The sequence below is a fragment of the Ranitomeya variabilis genome, chromosome 7 (assembly GCF_051348905.1).
Source record: "Ranitomeya variabilis isolate aRanVar5 chromosome 7, aRanVar5.hap1, whole genome shotgun sequence".
Taxonomy (NCBI): domain Eukaryota; kingdom Metazoa; phylum Chordata; class Amphibia; order Anura; family Dendrobatidae; genus Ranitomeya; species Ranitomeya variabilis.
Genome location: NC_135238.1, coordinates 26,659,524 through 26,678,059, shown reverse-complemented (window position 1 = coordinate 26,678,059; position 18,536 = coordinate 26,659,524). Strand labels below are relative to the sequence as shown.

The 18,536-nt window shown below is 42.6% G+C and overlaps 2 protein-coding genes across 11 annotated transcripts in view; one reads left to right on the top strand and one right to left on the bottom strand.

Annotated features, from left to right (window-relative positions):
• Window positions 1–18,536, top strand: part of LOC143785634 (uncharacterized) — a 333,320-nt gene that overhangs the window by 96,320 nt on the left and 218,464 nt on the right. The gene's annotated exons all lie outside the window — the stretch shown is intronic.
• Window positions 1–18,536, bottom strand: part of NTN3 (netrin 3) — a 66,700-nt gene that overhangs the window by 39,160 nt on the left and 9,004 nt on the right. Inside the window, exon 2 of the mRNA XM_077274667.1 lies at window positions 9,188–10,158. Within this exon, the coding sequence (XP_077130782.1) occupies window positions 9,188–10,136 (949 nt within the window). The 5' untranslated portion in view covers window positions 10,137–10,158. The remainder of the gene's footprint in view (window positions 1–9,187; window positions 10,159–18,536) is intronic.

Below are 18,536 nucleotides of genomic sequence, written 5' to 3'. Positions count from 1 at the left end.
TTATGGTGCCACCCACAGAGAGGGAAATGTCAGATATAGGGAGGTTAGTAGATGGCGGGAGCAGAAGAAGTTCAGTTTTGGAGAGGTTGAGTTTCAGATAGAGAGCAGACGTGATGTTGGAGACTGCAGACAGACAGTCAGTGGCGTTCTGTAGTACTACGTGGGTAAGGTCAGGGGATGACGTGTATAATTGTGTGTCAACAGCGTAAAGATGGTACTGCAAGCCAAATCTGCTGATGGTCCATCCAATTGGGGCCGTGTAGAGAGAGAAGAGAAGGGGGCCAAGGACTGAGTCCTGAGGTACCCCGACAGCGAGAGGAAGAGGAGATGAAGTGGAGCCAGCAAACAAAACACTGAAGGAGCGGTCAGAAAGATAGGAGGAGAACCAGGAGAGGGCAGCAACAGGAGAATGTAGCAGCACTGGGAATGCTGCAAGAGGCAGATCAGCGTTATGTCCTGACACTGGGGGGAGCAGAGCGGTGAATACAGTGAGTAGGATGGTGCTGAGAAGGCATGCACGTTACCGGCATGCTAGGCCATTATATGACTTGTATCATGCACTTATTTAGTAGTTTTCCCTTGTGAAGGCTCTATTTCTAATTTTCAGTTGTCACTGAGCTAGTGGCTGGAGACCAACTCCTTTGGTGTCTCCCATTCACAGCACACCCAGATATGAGTGATTCCTGCTTTCTCTATTTAGCAGATATTCAGGAGCAGCAACAGCAAGGAGGCTACTATTCCTCAGTACTGAGCAGACTAACTGTGAATCCAGCTCTGGGTGAGCTAATTCACTTACTTACTGCCACCCTATGTGTATGTCTTTATATGCTCTCCATTTCCTCACTCGATTTTATTAGAGAGCTGTAATCTGATCTCTCAGTTACCTGTCAGTCTGTCTTATTTTGACTAAGAGGGATTTTAGCACTATGTTTTTAGAAGGAAGTGGAACAAGTGGCTGATAAATGGGAGGAAAAAAACAAATTTCTATGATAATATATATTAAAAAGTTTCTTATATTTGCTTGTGCTATTGATTTAGAGAAAAGTGATCATTTAATTTCATATGCAAAAGAAAACAAATTCATGTCTCCAGATGCTGTGTTATATGCGAGTTTTTCCCAGTAGAATATGTTCTTGGGGTGTTAATGATGCGTTGACTCACGGCAAAAACGAACGGGTTAAAAATCATAATTGATGTTTCCAGGCTGAGAGCTTTGATTTAGCTCCATAGTTAATGGCACTGACTGTAATAACCCAGTAGGATTAATGCCCTTATGACAAGCATTTAACATATTCAGAGAGAAGTCACCATTTTCCTACAGGAGAGCATAAATCACATGCAGCGTTAGGAATTTTTAAAAGGGGTTTGAAAATGGCTCATATTTTATCTCTATCAAAACCCAGCGGAAACATTAGGAAAGACAAATGACTGTACGGCGCTTAGAGGTGTCAGAGAGCAATACATAAAAATCATATCTGCTTTTTGCAGATGGGCTCCTAAAAACAGATCCACAAAAAGAGTATGAATTAAGAAAGCCCTCAGTCACTGCTCTACAGTCCTATCATACAGTGACAGATAAATCGGGGGTAGGTGGGGGGTTGCAGAATATGTGTGCTGGGAGCCAGGAGATGGGTTGCAAATAAACGCTCTGCTCTGTGGTGTGGTGTCCGTAGAGCGCCACTTCTTAAAAAGAAACTGGGACTCCCTTAAATTGCTGGGTTTTACCACCTAGGACCGATTCCCCAAGACTAGTATTTTATGCACCAGTTTTGATTGAGTGGACTGGAGCAAAATGCACTAAGCGTAGCGAAAAAACACCAAAAGTTCCCCAACTTTTCCAGTGCTATAAGTTGCGCAAAACTTTTACGACTTTTCAAAAAGTTTCATAAGACATTTCAGGAGCAAACTGTCCCTTGGCGTTTCCTTCTTCCTGACCCATGGACTAATTCCACATGCCCATTCATCCTTCAAAAAATTATCACAATCCCGTAAGAAAGGAGATCGGCCCAGCCAGACCTCGGCGGCTTTACAGTGGCCGATAACCGGTTTTACAAATGTGTCTGTAAATAGAAGATGTGCTGCCGACAATATAGCAACTGTATGGGGATTTAACGATCGTATTTATGATCCTTCAGCCCCATATAGTTTGCATTGGATCATGAAAAAGAGACTTTAATTAAGTTCTAACCGACTAGTCGTTTCATCAATCAGTGCTCTTTATGGGCCGAAATCTGACCATGTAAGCCCACCTGTCAAAATCATTGTTGTCGGCAGCACATGTCTATGGTAATGGAACTATTATATTAATAATCATTTCCCATACAGTTGGCATCAGCCCGTGTAAAAGGGCCTTCAAACAAGCGCAAATCGACTTCTTCATCAACATGAGCTCACTTTGGACATAAATGTTTAAGAGTAAACCCACCTAGCTACATAGCAGCCTTATTGTCCGACTGTGGTTTATACAGCTATGACTGCCCTAGAAAGTCAACGGACTAGGAGAGATAACTGAAACTTTGCTCCAAGTGAAGTCTAAGGGGTTACATTTCTTCTTATGGAGAGTGACAAGTCAACCTTGGCATGTCAGAGTGAGGAGACTTATAAGCCATGCATGCTCCTCTGGGAAATTAATATGCAAAATGCCTCTTTAGAGAGGAAGAGGAGACATAATTTGCAGATTTTATAACCCAAGTGAAGGAAACCTTGGCTATGATGGCATTAATGGCTGGGTTCACACCTCCGACAATCACGGTCTGAGTATGGACCACAATGTCTGGACCGGCTGTGAATCTCCAGACCCACATTCGGCAGAGGGACAGATATCGTATATAGACTACAATGCCCGGACTGACCGTGGGTTTCCTGTCCCGAACGTAAATCTTTATCTAAAACTGTAAGTTCAGGTAGAAAGACCCGCTGTCAGTCTGGACATTGCAGTCCCCATATGGATCGTGAAATATGCCCGTCTCAATCTGACCTTACAAATACCTATGGGGCTGCTGCGATTGATTCAGTCAGTCCGTGACTGGTCCAGATATTCAAGGGGACTTGTGAAACCGGCCTTAGGCATGATAGATAGTTATTCTCATTACGTAGTATGTACATATAACTCCCAGTCCCATGTGACTTATTCAACATAGCAATATTATTTTTTTTCCTGGGGCGCTACAAGTCTCGGAGATGTCATAAAATAGGTGTTTTGTGGCTTGCTACTTAAATGAACATAAATGCTCTGCAGATATTCTGAACACATTTGCTTCCTATAAAAAGTAGCAGCAATCGATGATATAAATCAGATGTGGGCAACGTGTGCTACTCCAGCTGCAGCACTTCTCGCTGGCAGTCCCTGCTGGTGGTTGTAGTTCCTCAGCAGCTGCTGAGGCACAAGTCATCCCAAACAATTTTTACACGCCTAATCCACACTAGCCCGAAGAACACACACAATGTTTTGTGCAAGACAGCTGGAGTCTTGTTCCAACAGTGGCACTGGGTTAATTAAAGCAATTATCAGCAACCTCATTGGTGATGTTTTCCTAACCTTGTTGGGGTTGCCCATTGCTTTTAAGAGATCATTCAAGGACATGGTAATGGCAGACATTAATCCATAGCCGCGGACCTTTGTCTGACCTTGATATTGGACCTCGGTTGGCATATTCCTTTCATGTAAGAAGGCTTTCCCCTAAAATCTGCAGATCGTCACCTTGAAGGTGAAAGTGGACAGATTACAACAATTCCTCTATTTAGCTATAGTACTTAATGTTTGACTTTTTGCAGTTACAGATTAGTCTTCTATCTGAAAATCATATTTTATTAAATGGCAGTAGGCATTCAGATAGTTTGACTTGAGATCTGTAAGGTCAGTGATGCCAAATGATTAAAGCTGGCAAGCCAGCTGTCAACTGAACGGTCTTCAGGAGACCGCTATTTCTCCCGACTTCTCCATATATCTGAGTGCTCAGCTTGGTCGAGCATTCATGTGTTTCCTACTGGGACAGAGGAGAAAGCCAACCTAAAAAAAAAAAAGAATTTGAAATTGTAACCACCCCATCCTTATTTCCCCAGACGTCTTCTGTTGTTGTCCCTATACACATAAGAGTATGTGAAGGACTTAAGGGATTGTCCATAAATGTGCTTTTTTACTTCACTTCTTGTAATATTTAGTTTGAGGGGAGTCTCGAACAGGATGTCACAGGAAACTGGGGCTGCAATCACTTCCCCGCAGCTTCCGCTCTGTTTCTGTCTCTGGCACCGCAGCTTCTTACTGTGAAAGAGACATCGGGGTGCGGAGATAGAAGCAGGGTGAGTGACCCAAGCGCTGTCCCCTGATGATGGTTCGTGAGGTGCTGCTGATGTCACTCACCCTTCTATTACGACCCCTGATGATTTGTTGTTTTACAGTAACAAACTGCGGAGACAGAAACTGAGTTCCATTGCATTGGTCATTTCTCCCATAGCTTCTGTCAGCATCAGGTGTTCAGGACACCTTTAGAGGGTAGCTTTGAAAGAAGCTGTGATAAGTGACTGCAGTGACACCCCCTGAGGACATCCTTTTGCAGGAGGGGTAGACACTGCGGGGGAAGTGAGTGCAGCCCCAGCATCCTGTGATGTCCCTCAAATGAAACATCATAGGAAGTCAAGTAAGAAAAAACGTTAGGGATTAAGTAGAAGTGTAGAGTGTAAAATAGATATTTATAACGGACATTTCAGGTATCAGACCACCACTTTAAGCTCTATTTATATTACACTACTGCTGTACATCTAGGTGGGAATTTTTCAAGACTGGTGTGCATAGTTGTCAACATTTCTGAGGATTTGTAAGCCATGTCCATCTCAGTAATATCCTACCACTATCGGTAACACCCTCTTTTGGCCAAGGAGTCATTGGAAAACACTTGGCATTTGCCCACTTTTGAACAAAAAGGCCGCTGGAGTAAGATGCGCTAAACTTATCAAAAAGTACAAGTTTAATACAAATATTTTAGATTTTATATCTCTTGGCTTGTCTGTACTTTGCCAAGTGCACCCTTTTTTATGTGACTGGACTGGCGAAAAGGGGAAACAAAAGACGGTTTTAGTACAAGAATGCCTTACCCCTAATTTTTTTGAATTTTTTAAACCAAACTGGCATATAGGGAATGATAACTCTCCTCTTAGAGTTCCCACTAAGCATCTAATGGACGCCATTCATCTGATGGAGGCCCAAAAAGTGTCTTATTGGCCGGGTTATGATCCAGAGAAAAGCTATGGATTTTTGCAGTAGACTGCGATTTTCCAAAGTAAAGTGTACAATAAAAAAACATTGGTAGTATATATATTTTTCTGTACTTTTGGCCTATGCAGCGGGTCATATTGCAGTCTTCTACCGTACTGATACATTAGGAACGTTGTCTGACGTATATGTCAAATAAAAGGCCATAGTGTGAGGGTCTATGCGTACCTCCAGCTTTATACTCCCAATTTACGTCATGTAGGGAAACCTACTAACACAAAGCAAATGTCCCCTAGAAGATTTCCACAGTCGTGTGGTTTAAAGGCAAATTTTCCAATTTCGTAAGATCGTCTTGATTCATTACTGGCTCTACAGCCCGGGAGAACAGTGGCACACTCAAAAGTTGGACTGTAAGGCTATGTTCACACTCAGTATTTTTGCCTGCAGCCAAAACCTGCTCTCTTGGCAGTTAATACACTGCGTTCAGAACCCAAGTTTTGCTGCATTTCCACAGCTTTTTTTTTTTTTGCAGCAGTTCTTAGCTGCGTTTTTGTGTGGATTACATGCGTGCATTGTCTACAGTAAATGTTTACTAAAGTTAGTTTTAGGGCTCATTCAGACGTCCAGTTTACTCAGAGTGTATTATTTTTATCAGAGTGTGGTCCGAGTTTCGTTAGTTGTCTCGTACATAGAGAAATAAAAAAAAAATCTTTACTTTCTCCCCCGTGAAATTGGACCAAAATTGGACATGTCGTTGTGATTTTCTGCAGAAATATGCACAGCCCCATAGACTACCACAGGTCGAAGTGCCATCTATGAAAGCTATGGATAGCACTCGTGCAAGAAAATCAGACATCTGAATGAGCTCTTATTCACTAAAAACACTGCAAAAAACACAGCAAAACTTGTTTGCAGTGTTTTTTGCTATGTTTTAGCTCTTTGTCATTGCTACCGAGGGGGGAAAAAATGGTGCAAAAAAAAAACACTGAAAGAATTGACGTGCTGTAGATGTAAAAAAACAGTGCAGTTCTCAACTTAAAACGGAGATAAAAACATACTTGGGTGCTGTATAATGCAGCTGTTTTTTCATAAAAAAGCTGCAAAATAAACCCCCAAAACGCTGTGTGTAAACAAAGCCTAGGGATAAATTCTCACGCTGTCGTTTAAATTGCAACTGAAAATCCCTTCCGTTCCTCTGAATGGAGCTGTTTTAGATGAACGAGAAAGTTGCACAACTTTCCGCAGCAAATAAAATGGTGTGAACATCCCCTACACAGGTCCAATCGATCAATGGAAATAACGAGCGGCAATGGTGTAAATCATATAATTATAGAGATCATCGTACCAATTCCTTGATGTAAAACAACTCTCGTTTCTCTACTGGGCAAGTGCAAGTTTGCAATCAGTGATGGCAACAATTACCGTGTCTTTAAGATTCCTTTGCTGTTTCATTGGTTGCCAATAGCAAGAGTTTTGGAATTTCTGTAATTAACAGATAATAAACCAATTAACGTTACACTCCACAATGTCAGAAATTGCCTCTTCGAGGTCTGTATATATGACTCACAAGTTTCTCAGGTGTAGAGTTTCCTGATATTGGCACAGTATCACTGGTACTTTTTTTTTTTTTTCATGGCGACTTTTTGATGCCGCATACACAGATGGTTCCTTTTTCCACTGAGTAGAGACATGGGGAGAGACTCCTTGCAAGAAGACCTCCCGCTAAGACTAGAGAGGATTCCTTTAATTGCTGCTAATTAGAGCATCTGTTCAGGAAAAGCAGATGAGGTGTCATTGTTAAAAAAAAAATGCAGAGAGTGAAAGGGCAGGAGGAGGGGTACAAGCAATGGGAAGGGAGAAGACTGAGAAAAGATAGTAAAAAGCTGTAAAAGAAGTGGGAACAGATGTAACATGATAAAAAGGATTGTGTGTGAGGTGGCAATAATCTGCCCGATATGGATGGAGATGATATATTGAATTTCCGTGAAGGATCGCAGAGAATAAGAAAAGCGACTGATGCAAAAAAAAAAAAAAAATGAATGGACGCAGAAGCAAAAAAAAAAAAAAGAGACTGCACGGAATAAATTAAAATGGACTGGTATAAGGAAAGGTTGGTGATGAAACACATGCTGCTAAAAGTCAAGGAGAAAAGATGCAGACGGCGAGCGATATACAGTGAAAGGACAAAGGCTTGGGAAGAGTCACATGCTTTATGGATGAAAGGGTGGAAAAAGTCTCAGAAGAGACAGAGAAGAGAAACAGACCAGAGAATACAGAGAAGATGAATGAGATCCAGAGCAGAAGATGAGATGCGCCATAAAATAGCGGCTGTCCTCAACCTTTTCCAGCTCACACGCTACTGTCAAATCTAAAAAATAGTGTCAAGCCTAGTATATCAAATGCTCGTCCTGTAAAGTTACTTCTACCTTACTGTTAAGACAGTTGTTTCATCACAGAAAACCCCTTTAATTTATGAGCCACCAGGTCAGCTAGCTAATTATTGAGGGCCACTTTGCCAACAGCTCAATTTGGCAGGTGAAGTAACTAAAAGCTGATCATTTCTCCTGATAGGAGATAGAATCGTAACCCTGGTGCTAAGGGTTTAGTAATTCTGTGATTCCCCGGTTGTGTTTAGTGCACAATAGTGTTTGTCGATGTCACCAGCTGACGCCAGACTGATGCCACGTATGACTTCCGACCTCTGTGCCATTCTTTTGTGAACAATGATAGAGAATAAATGAGTGCACTAATAAACTATCACAAAATAATTGGAAAGTGACACTGGCTATATGGTAATAATCCAGAAGAGCTAAAGTATGGGCAACCAAAGATTAAAGGGAACCTGTCATCCCCCCCCCCCCCCCCCCCAGTCGTTTCAAACTAAAAGAGCCACCTTGTGCAGCAGTAATGCTGCATTCTGACAAGGTGGCTCTTTTAGTTCTGGGTGCTGTAACTAGAGAAATAATCCGTTTTTTAATTTGTCAGAAATACCTTGTCTTCAGTCAAGGAGGCCGGCGTTTCCCCCCTGCTTTAGACGCCACACAGCTGTCATTCACATCTTCTTGGTGCCGGGCGCCGCCTCCTCCTCACCGCTGTTTTCAAAATAGCCTGCGCTCTTTTCCCCTGCCTGGTGCAGGCACAGTGAGCGCTGCCTGTCTTTCCTCATATGCAGCCCAGCTGACTGCGCCTGTGCGGCCGCCCTGCCTGTGATTCCCAGACCCGCAGTGACTTATGATTTATTCACATTGCGGGGCTGGGATTCACAGGCAGGGCGGCCGCGCAGGCGCAGTCAGCTGGGCTGCATATGAGGAAAGACGGGCAGCGCTCACTGCGCCTGCACCAGGCAGGGGAAAAAAGCGCAGGCGCCGGCTATTTTAAAACAGCGGTGAGGAGGAGGCGGCGCCCGGCACCAAGAAGATGTGAGTGACAGCTGTGTGGCATCTAAAGCAGGGGGGAAAGGCCGGCCTCCTTGACTGAAGACAAGGTATTTCTGACAAATTAAAAAACGGATTATTTCTCTAGTTACAGCACCCAGAACTAAAAGAGCCACCTTGTCAGAATGCAGCATTACTGCTGCACAAGGTGGCTCTTTTAGTTTGAAACGACTGGGGGGGGGTGACAGGTTCCCTTTAAAGATGTTTGGGGTGAGGATTTATAAATCGGAGCTTGTAAACTCATGTTAACAAATGAAATTCCTTTTTCGAAGACCAAGGCTTGGCTTCTAAGTGATGAACGAGTGGACGAAATGTAGTCTTGATATCTGTAATTACAGTTTTTGTAAACCATGATTCATAAATCCATTATTCCCTTCATGGCAATATTTATCTTCTTGTGTCTTATAAAATTTTAACCTTTTTAAAGTTTTCTATCTGCGTAACTCAAATATTCGAGACAGATCTTGGGGAGCGAAGTGAAAAAAAACAAAAGGATTTGGTGAAAAAAAAGGAATGTTTATTTGCATTTCTGTCAGACACTTACCCATGCACTCGTTGGCTTCACGGGCATTGGCCCTCTGCCATGGTCGATCATAATGGAACGCCTTGCATCGATCACATTCCGGTCCTTCTGTATTGTGCTTGCAGTCACAAATTAACCGTCCCTCTTTGTCTTTGCCGCAGCGAGAGGCATGTCCATTGCACTTGCACCTGCCTCCCACTTGAAACTCTCCAACCGAGTAGAAGAAACCCGGACCGTCATCTGATAACTCCGAATCCCTGTTCCCTTGGAGGTGAGGACGGCTGAAGACCACACGGATGTCAGTAGCAGTCACCCAGTCCTGGAGCACAGGACTATTGTCAAAATCTTGAGCTGAGGGTCTTCCATCTAAGGTGCTAAATGCGATAAGTCCCCCAGTGAGTGGATAAAGATCTGTGTGCCCGTCTGTGCACAGTGCCTCTTGCTCATTTTGCTTGGTGACACTAGCACGACTTGGTTTCCCATAAAGCCGACGGCACTGGGACGAATAATACTGGTAAGGAACCCAAGTCTTACCATAATCCATAGACTTGAAAATAGCCACGGACTCGGGACGAGGAGAACAGAATTGGAGACTGACATAAGTCACTTCAAACTTCTTTCCCAGTGAAAGGGTTAGACTGACATTTTGTGGTGAATGACGTGGGAAACTCTCTGACCTCCAGCATGTCATGTTCCCAGCTGAGTTAAGGTCAGTTAGATGGGTGGCCGGGTGAGCCTTCTTCGGATCAGAAACATCACACATGCGGGTGGCCGGACGTCCACAAGTGCTGGAGGCTTGGACTTCTTTTCCAAAAGCTGCGTTAACAAACTCTGGCACACATCGACGGGGAAGGCCATGCTCATCATAGCAGGGATCTGGGATTGGATGCTGCTGCTGTCCAGAAAAAGGTGCCGCCGCCGAATGAAGCAGCACAGGAAAAGAGGAAAAAACGAATAACAGATGAAGCATCTTCAGAAGAAGTCACAGCAGCCTACAGCAAGAAAATGAAAGGTTTATTAGTATATCAGATCATGTTTGTATTTTTATCTATACATCTACAAAACTGAATAAGGTCATGGACTCCAACCTTAGTGCCGCAATCATACATCCCTGTGTCATAGACATATATGAGGCTGTCAGGTTCTGGTTAGGAGACCTGTAGACAGTCTGTGCATCATGGTCCATGCTTGGCCCATGATACAAGGATGTGTAAATAAGACTGTGTTCACACATCCCTGTGAGTGTTACCATCCAGTTTGAACTTTTTTTTATCTATTGACTCTTAACAGCGAAACTTGGAAGGAACACTGACGTGTATTAAGTCGGTCTTTGGTGTTTCATCGGTTTTATACCAAACCACATAAACTTAAATGCCAAAATGGACCCTCATGGACCCTTTTATAAAACGGATGAGTGTATGGATCAATTTAACTCTATAGAAAAAAACAGACAGCACATGGACATGTCACATGAATGTGTGAATGGAGCCTAACTTCAACCTGCTTCTCTGAACTATTCAGAGTCGATGGACAAGAGTCAGTCTGTCTTCATATTTTAATGTGACACTTCCCTCCAAAACCAGAAGAATCCCCCCATAAATATCAAGTATCGCTGAACAGCTCAACAATTGTTTAAGTGAAATCCTTACACACATTCACAGATGAAAAGTCTATTGGAATAGCATTGTACACCTGGTTTTATGATGATAACCAAAAAGTCCCGTACATGTAAAGGGATTTTTGGGGATCATAATATTGATGGCTTATTTTTAAGATCTGTAGGGTCCGACTCTGGGCGCCCCCAGATTGGCCATCAATATCAGATGAGTGATGGTTTAACTCTTGGCACTCTCTGATCAGCTGTTGGGTTTGGCCATAGTGAATGGGGCATTGCTGCCATATCAATCACGGCCTCTGCTATGTGTACAATGTGCAGTTGGATGAGTGTCACGGCACCATCAAACATCTAATTGGCAGGGTATTCAGAATCGGGACTCTGCTGCTCTAATTTTAATGGGCAAAACAGCAGCTCAGTGGTGAGCACTGTAGCCTGCAGTTCTGGGGTCTTGGATTCAAGTCCCTCTAAGGACAACATCTGCATGGAGTGTGTAGGTTCTCCCCCAGGTTCTCCGGTTTCCTTCCACACTCCAAAGACATACAGATAGGGAAATTTAGATTGTGAGCCCCAATGGGGACAGTCTATAGAGCAAGTATCATATATAAATAATGTCCGATCCTGAGGATTGGGTGTGCTAAAATCTAACATGCTGTCTCTTCTTTTCCCCTAACCTGTGGTCATGTTTTCAGGATTTCCAAGGTATTGAACAGGTGAGAGAATTCCTCATGCCTTGATGATACTTTCATCACTTGTGCAATACTAGACAAACCCTGAAAACATGACCTGTTGGGTGACTTGAGGACTGAAGTTTTGGAAACACTGATCTAGATGGTCAAAAACTCTAGTCAAGATCGCCCTCGTCCACTCTTGTTCCTGGGCCGTGCCTAATATTACAGCTTAGTCCCATTCACGCAAATCCTTCAGTACCAGATACTGATTTTTTTCCAACCCCTTTAAGGTACACAAGACATTAGATTGTCAGCAGACCCTGCAAACATTGCACGTCCGCCAAGGCATATCTGATATCTATTGCCACTTAGACTTGTAGGTTCAAGCCAGAGGAGCACTTTGGGGGTTGCACTCCACATTTGCATTGCCAGGATTATTCGTGTAAGGAAACATATCCCTTTGCAGAGAGAGGGTTAAACGCGCCAGACGTCTCTCGCTCTTACTTTTAAGAGCACATAGTTGAAAGGTTGCCCAGCAGAGATTAAAAAAATAACAGTCAAAATACTTCCAGTGCAAAACTAAACATAGTTATATATACGGAATATGATGTGATCATTGTGCCAAAACTTCTAGTTACAGACTGATACACCCCAGAACTGCTGGAAACAGCCCCTCAAAGACAGATACACCCCAGGTCTATTCATCACAGCTCCCGAAAGACAGATAGACCCCAGATCCATTCCTAAAAGCCCCACACAGACAGATACACACCAGAACTGCAGGAACTTCTTATAAACAGGTATCATTTACAATGGCGAGGAAAAAAAGCTGGCTCAGTGGTTAAAAGCGCTGGCTGTGAACCAAAGAAACACTGGAGGCTCTAACATTACTCCATGCATCTAACTATTGGTGACCTTGAACGACACTTCATTTCCATTTCTTATGGAGAATTATTTAAAAAAAAGATTGCAAGCTCTTGTGTGGACAGTATCTGAAAACTGTATATTATCCATATACACAAATTTGTTACATTAATTTGTATGGACAGATGAGCATGATAGGTGCCGACCAAAGCAGGAACCCGTTAAAAGGTTAAGCTACCGTGTTGGATTTTCTTTGGTTGTTTTTCTGTGCTGTTCATGCAGAATGCCATATCTGTATCCCCACAGTGAAAGACTAAACCAAACCATTGATTAGTGCCTGATGGCCAGAGCTGTTAGTAGCAGTCTGGGCATTGAGTTTCTACAACCTAGAGCACTGCAAACTTTTTCTGAGGTATCACCATAAATAAACTGCGCATCAGAAAAAAGTTCCTTAAACAGTCACCATAAAAACATCATACAGTGGCTCCTAAAGGGGGTTTTCTCACTTTCATAAAAGGGTATAAAATTGCCAAGTTCTTGTAAAAACAAACAAGTTAGCAATTTGCTGGTTAACAACAAATCCTTCCTGTTCTCAAGAATGGATCGAATGCAATTTGATTTTTTTTACTGCTTATTGCCTAGCTTACCAGCCACTGCTGTAGTGTATCAGGTGTGGCCGATCTCTTAGGCAAGGAGCACAGGGCTTGGAAACTCTTTGCTATAGAGTTTGCAAGTGCTGATCAAAGGTGGTGACTGATTTGCTACGTCCGGCTGGCTTCAGTGTTCCTGCGCTCGTCTGATACTGCATAAGCAAAGCGGTATCTGTTTGCCTGAACTGTGAACCATTCAGGAGCGCACTGCTCCCCAGCATGCAGGGAGCCAGGAGGTAGGGGAGCAGGGCGCTCCTGAAGAAGAATCAAGAATAAACCTTTGAAGGGGACTTGTCTCCAGGTTGAAAGTGGCTAGGTTTGGCACCATTCTTTGGTTTGCTTGTTTTGTACATCCACCATACGGTCCCAGAGATATGGGCCTTTTTATTTGCTTCTAAGTCTTTATCAAGGAGGTGTGGCACACATGGTCTAGTCTCTGAGAAACCAATGAACAACGCCCCTTTGTCAAAGACCATAAAAATTCCATACTCAGGGGTGCAAATAAGACCAAAGACTGACCACTTTTAACTGGTGACAGGTCCTCTTCAACAATAGTCATGAAGCAGTATAATTGGTGGTTTGAACCCACACAGGTCTGCACCTGACGGAAATCGGAAGGGAACCTGATGTCACCAGAATGGTGGGCCTATAGATTCACATGATTGTTTCTTAGTTATATATTCCACTTTTTCTTTTTACAATATATAGAAAATATCTTTCTTTTTATAATGTTTTTAGATGTCTTATATACTGCTCTAGAAAATTAGAAAAATTCAGAATAGTTAGCGCATAAATTGGCCAACTCATGTGTACCCGGAAGCCATGATAAGGTAATTCTCGTTGCTGGAAGCCTGCCTGTGTGAATCCTCACTTGGGCTAAATATTAGAAAAATGTTATTACAGCAGGATTCTACCTTCCCATAAAAATGTAGGCTTTAGCCCAAGAGAGGATTCACACAGGCAGGTTCCCAGCAAAAAGAATCGCCTTATCGTGGCTGCTGGGTACACATGAATTGGCCAATGTATGCACTAAGTATTCTCAATTTTCTAATTTTCTAGAGCAGTAATGCAATTGAATTTTCATATATTTCATGTTTTCATGCTACAGCGCTACATAGTGCTACTATATTTGTTGCATAACATACATGCCATGTTATATCGGAAGTCTTTCAGGTTTGTAGAAAAGACGTACACTATAACTAAGAAACAGTTTAATGAGATGATGCCAGAATGTGTAATAATATATAGGGGTACAAACTTTTGGACCTTGGTCTATTGAAAAAAAATCTGGCTTTCAGAAAAAGGGCAAGAGAGTGCCCTGTTCTAATTATTAATAAGGTCCTAGAGGAGGCACACGTGTAAAATGAACTCTCTATTGAAGTCTAAGGAATTCACAGAAATAGGAAGCTTGATTGTTTGGATTTTTCCATAACTTGGCTACCATCAATCATCTTGGCTTGCAGAATAGTGGCCAGAGAACCCCGCTGAGGAGCCCTCCCCAGCTATTACATATTTATGACATAACCTATGGATGTTTCAGTAATGTCTGATTTCTGTGCACCTCATGTAATACTTAATTTGTCCTGCGGAGGCACTGCAGAAAAACAGAACACCAGCTTCTCCCATAGTTTGCAGCTGATTGCTTAGGATTTCGGTATTAATCAGCTTCTTTTGGGTATTCTTCTAACAAAAGGTAATTGCCCAAAGCAGACAAACCCTTTGAGGCTCCAATATTGAACAGGTGAAAAGCCTCCTATAATTGAGGTAATTACTTATAGAATTTGCATGTGAATGTGACGCAGCTAGAAGCAGGTCTTATGGTGACATTGGCAACGTCATGGGTCTTGTCTACCAAGCGTCTTCACTTGTCAGCTCATATAACAAGTGCCGTCTGGCCATTTAGACTATTATCTGAATGAGAGAGTATTGAAGGAGGCCCCAACAAATTCAGGTATGGGGCAAGCAATGGGAATTCTGTCCGGCAATGACGGCATTCTGCTAGCATAAAGGGACAAATACTTGTGCACCTGCTGTAGGGCAGGAAGGTCAAAAGAGCAGCTCGCATGCTCTCCTAGAATCTCCAGGATCCTAACTCCTCCACAGAGATCCATTGTCCTGAACAGTATATATATTTCTCTCTCTGCCTCGACTCCCTCCTCCTCTTTGTGGTTTGAAATCCAAGGATCAGTCTTCCACGGGAGCTCACACAGACCCTTCCGTCTTGTGTTTATAGGGGTACAATTGGGAATTATGTGCCTTCTGCATCTGTAATTAGAAGGAGGGGCAGGAGATGAGGGCTTAGCATGAAGTGATGTGTTTTTTTTTTTTAGATGCACAGACAGTTGAGAAGGGGAATTCTCAAAAGACCAAGGGATTGGAAATGAGGGGGAGGGAGACATGGGATACACTCCGCAAGTGCTAGTGCCAGGGTGGCGGTTTAGTTAGCGGTAGGTAAAGCCACCCACATCACCATCCATTTAACACCTCACTACCATCCTGGTGGGTGTTAGTGCATGTTTTATTATCGGGGGTGTACACAGCGTCGCCTGTACCCAGTAGTATAAAGATTCATGACTTTAAAGGTGGGTGCACACATGGCGTTTTTTGCAGTATTTTTTTTTGTGCACCAGTGTGTTGGCAGGAAAAATACTGCGTTTTTGACTATGTCTTTTGTTTATTTTTTTGCTGCATTTTTACTTGCATTCAAATAAATGGGTGAAAAACCCTGCATAATCGCTGAAAGAATTGACAAGCGGCGTACACTTGGCAAAAATGAAGCAGGGCTCAAAGTACTAGCGGGAAAAAAAATAGATTTCAGAAATCACATTGACTATGCTGGTACTGTAAAACGCTGCATATTTTGCTCACCAAATACACAACATAATGCAGATCAAAACCCTTTCTGTCTATTTATCAATCTATCTACCATCTATCTATCTATGGATCCGTCTATCTATTCATCCCTATTTATCTGTCTCGCCATCTATTTATTAGAGTTGATGCAAATCAATTTTCTGGACCTAGTCCCGCAGCCGAGACCTGAGAACTGCCTCTAACCTCCTGGTATCTGTGACGCTTTTGTTTGACTAGCTGGTCTGGTGTATCGTCATTGTACCAATGTGTTTCTTCCATTTTTTAATAATTGTTGCCTTCTCACCAATCTGCTTGCCTATTGTCCCGGCCTTGTGCAGGTCTGCAATTTTGTCCCTGGTTTCCTTGGACAGCTCTTTGGTCCTGGCCATGGTGGAGAGGTTGGAGTGTGATTGAGTGTGAGGACAGGTGTCTTTTATACAGGTAATGAGTTCAAACAGGTGCAATTAATACAGGTAATGAGTGCAGAGTGGGAGGCTTCTAAAGAAAAACTAACAGCTTTGTGAGAGCCAGAATTCTTGCTTCTTGGTATGTTATCAAATACTTATTTCATGCAATAAAATGCAATTTAATTATGTAAAAATCATACAATGTGATTTTCTGGTTTTTATTTTTAGATTCTGTCTCACAGGTGAAGTGTACCTACGATAAAAATTATAGACCTCCCCATTCTTTGTAGGTGGGAAAACTTACTAAATTGGAAGTAAAGTCTGTGGGCCTTTTCAACATGTCCCCTTTTTTGTGGATTAGTAAAAAAAAACATAAACATGTCCAATTTTGGTCCGATTTGCCAGCCAAACTCATCAATTCTAATGATAGGATCCGCATTTCAAATGGACAGCACACAGATGCCATTCTTCTTGTATCCATGTGTTGTCTATTTCAAATGTTGTAAAATTTAAGAAAATAAAACCCTATTAAATTCGTCACTAATCCTGGTCAACGCCTTTAACTCCATAGTGACTAGGCATAAAAGGGCTTTAATGAGAAAACAATTTTTTCCCTTAATTTTTACCTCTCCTATTTTTAGCAGCCATACTTTTTCAATTTTTTCACTCCTGTGGCTGCATGAGTGTTTTTTATGCAGGACAAATTGTATTATTTTTTTTAGCACTATATGTCATTTATATACAGTAACTGTGCAAACGTTTTAGGCAGGCGTGGTAAAAATGCTGCAAAGTGAGATGCTTTAAAAAAAATATAGAAATTGTAAATTTATTTGAATTAATTAACCAAATGCAAAGTAAATGAACAAAAAACAAAACAAAAAAGAAATGTAACTCAAATCAATATTTGGTGTGACCGCACTTTGCCTTCAGAACAGCATTAATTCCTTGAGGTACACTTGCACAAAGTCAGGAAACTTGCAGGATGATAGTTAGATGTCTGAGTAGCCAGTTATACCCAATAGGTGATGATGATCATTATTGTCATATGCACAATGAAACACAGTCATTAACTGAAACAGAAACAGCTATGTAGGAGGCCTAAAACTGAGTGAGGAAGAGATAAGCTGTGCTATAAAAATTAGGTTGTGGAAGACAATTTCATGTTACCGGTTATCCACCATGGCAAAAGAGAGCACAGCAACAAGACACAAGGTAGTTATACTGCATCAGCAAAGTCACTCCCAAGCAAAGATTTTACTGCAGACTGGGGTTTCAAGATGTGCAGTACAAGGTCTTTTGAAGAAGCAGCAAAAGATGGGCAGCAAAGTGGATCGTAGACGCACTGGTTGGCTAAGGCTACTTTCACGCTAGCGTCGTTTGCAATACGTTGCAATGCGTCGTTCAGGAGAAAAAACGCATCCTGAAAAGTTGTCTGCAGGATGCGTTTTTTCCCCATAGACTAACATTACCGACGCCTCGCGACTTATTGCCACACGTCGCAACCGTCGTGTTTTGGCGCACCGCCGGCACAAAAAAAGTTACATGTAACTTTTTTTGTGCGTCGAGACCGCCATTTTCGACCGCGCATGCGCGGCCGAAACTCCGCCCCCTCCTCCCCGGACCTTGCAATGGGGCAGCAGAAGCGTCGTAAGACTGCTTCTGCTGCCCACGTCGGGCATTTCTTTCACAGCATGCGTCGGTATGTCGGCCCGACGCACTGCGACGGTCCCGTACCGACGCTAGTGTGAAAGCAGCCTAAAGCAACTTAGAGCAGCAGATAAAAGACATTGTACGAAATTGGAAGATGTCCAGCAGTGCCATCAGCTCAGAACTGTCAGTCACTAGTGGGGCATAACTTGACCTGTCTACCGTTTAGAGAAGTCTGGCTAGCAGTGGTTTTTATGGAAGAATTGCAGTTACAAACTCATAACTTTGACATGGAAACAAGGGCAAGTGTCACAACTACTACAACACCGGGCAGCACGGTGGCTCAGTGGTTAGCACTGCAGCCTTGCAGCTCTGGGTCCTGGGTTCAAATCCCTCCTTGGACAACATCTGCAAGGAGTTTGTATGTTCTCCCCGTGTTTGCGTGGGTTTCCTCCGGGTTTCCTCCCACATTCCAAAGACATACTGATAGGGAATTTAGATTGTGAGCCCCATTGGGGACAGCGATGATAATGTGTGCAACCTGTAAAGTGCTGCGGAATATGTTAGCGCTATATAAAAATAAAAGATTATTATTATTATAACTATGCATGAAAACATTGGAAAATGGTAGCAGGTGTACTGAGCCGATGGTACCTAGAAGAA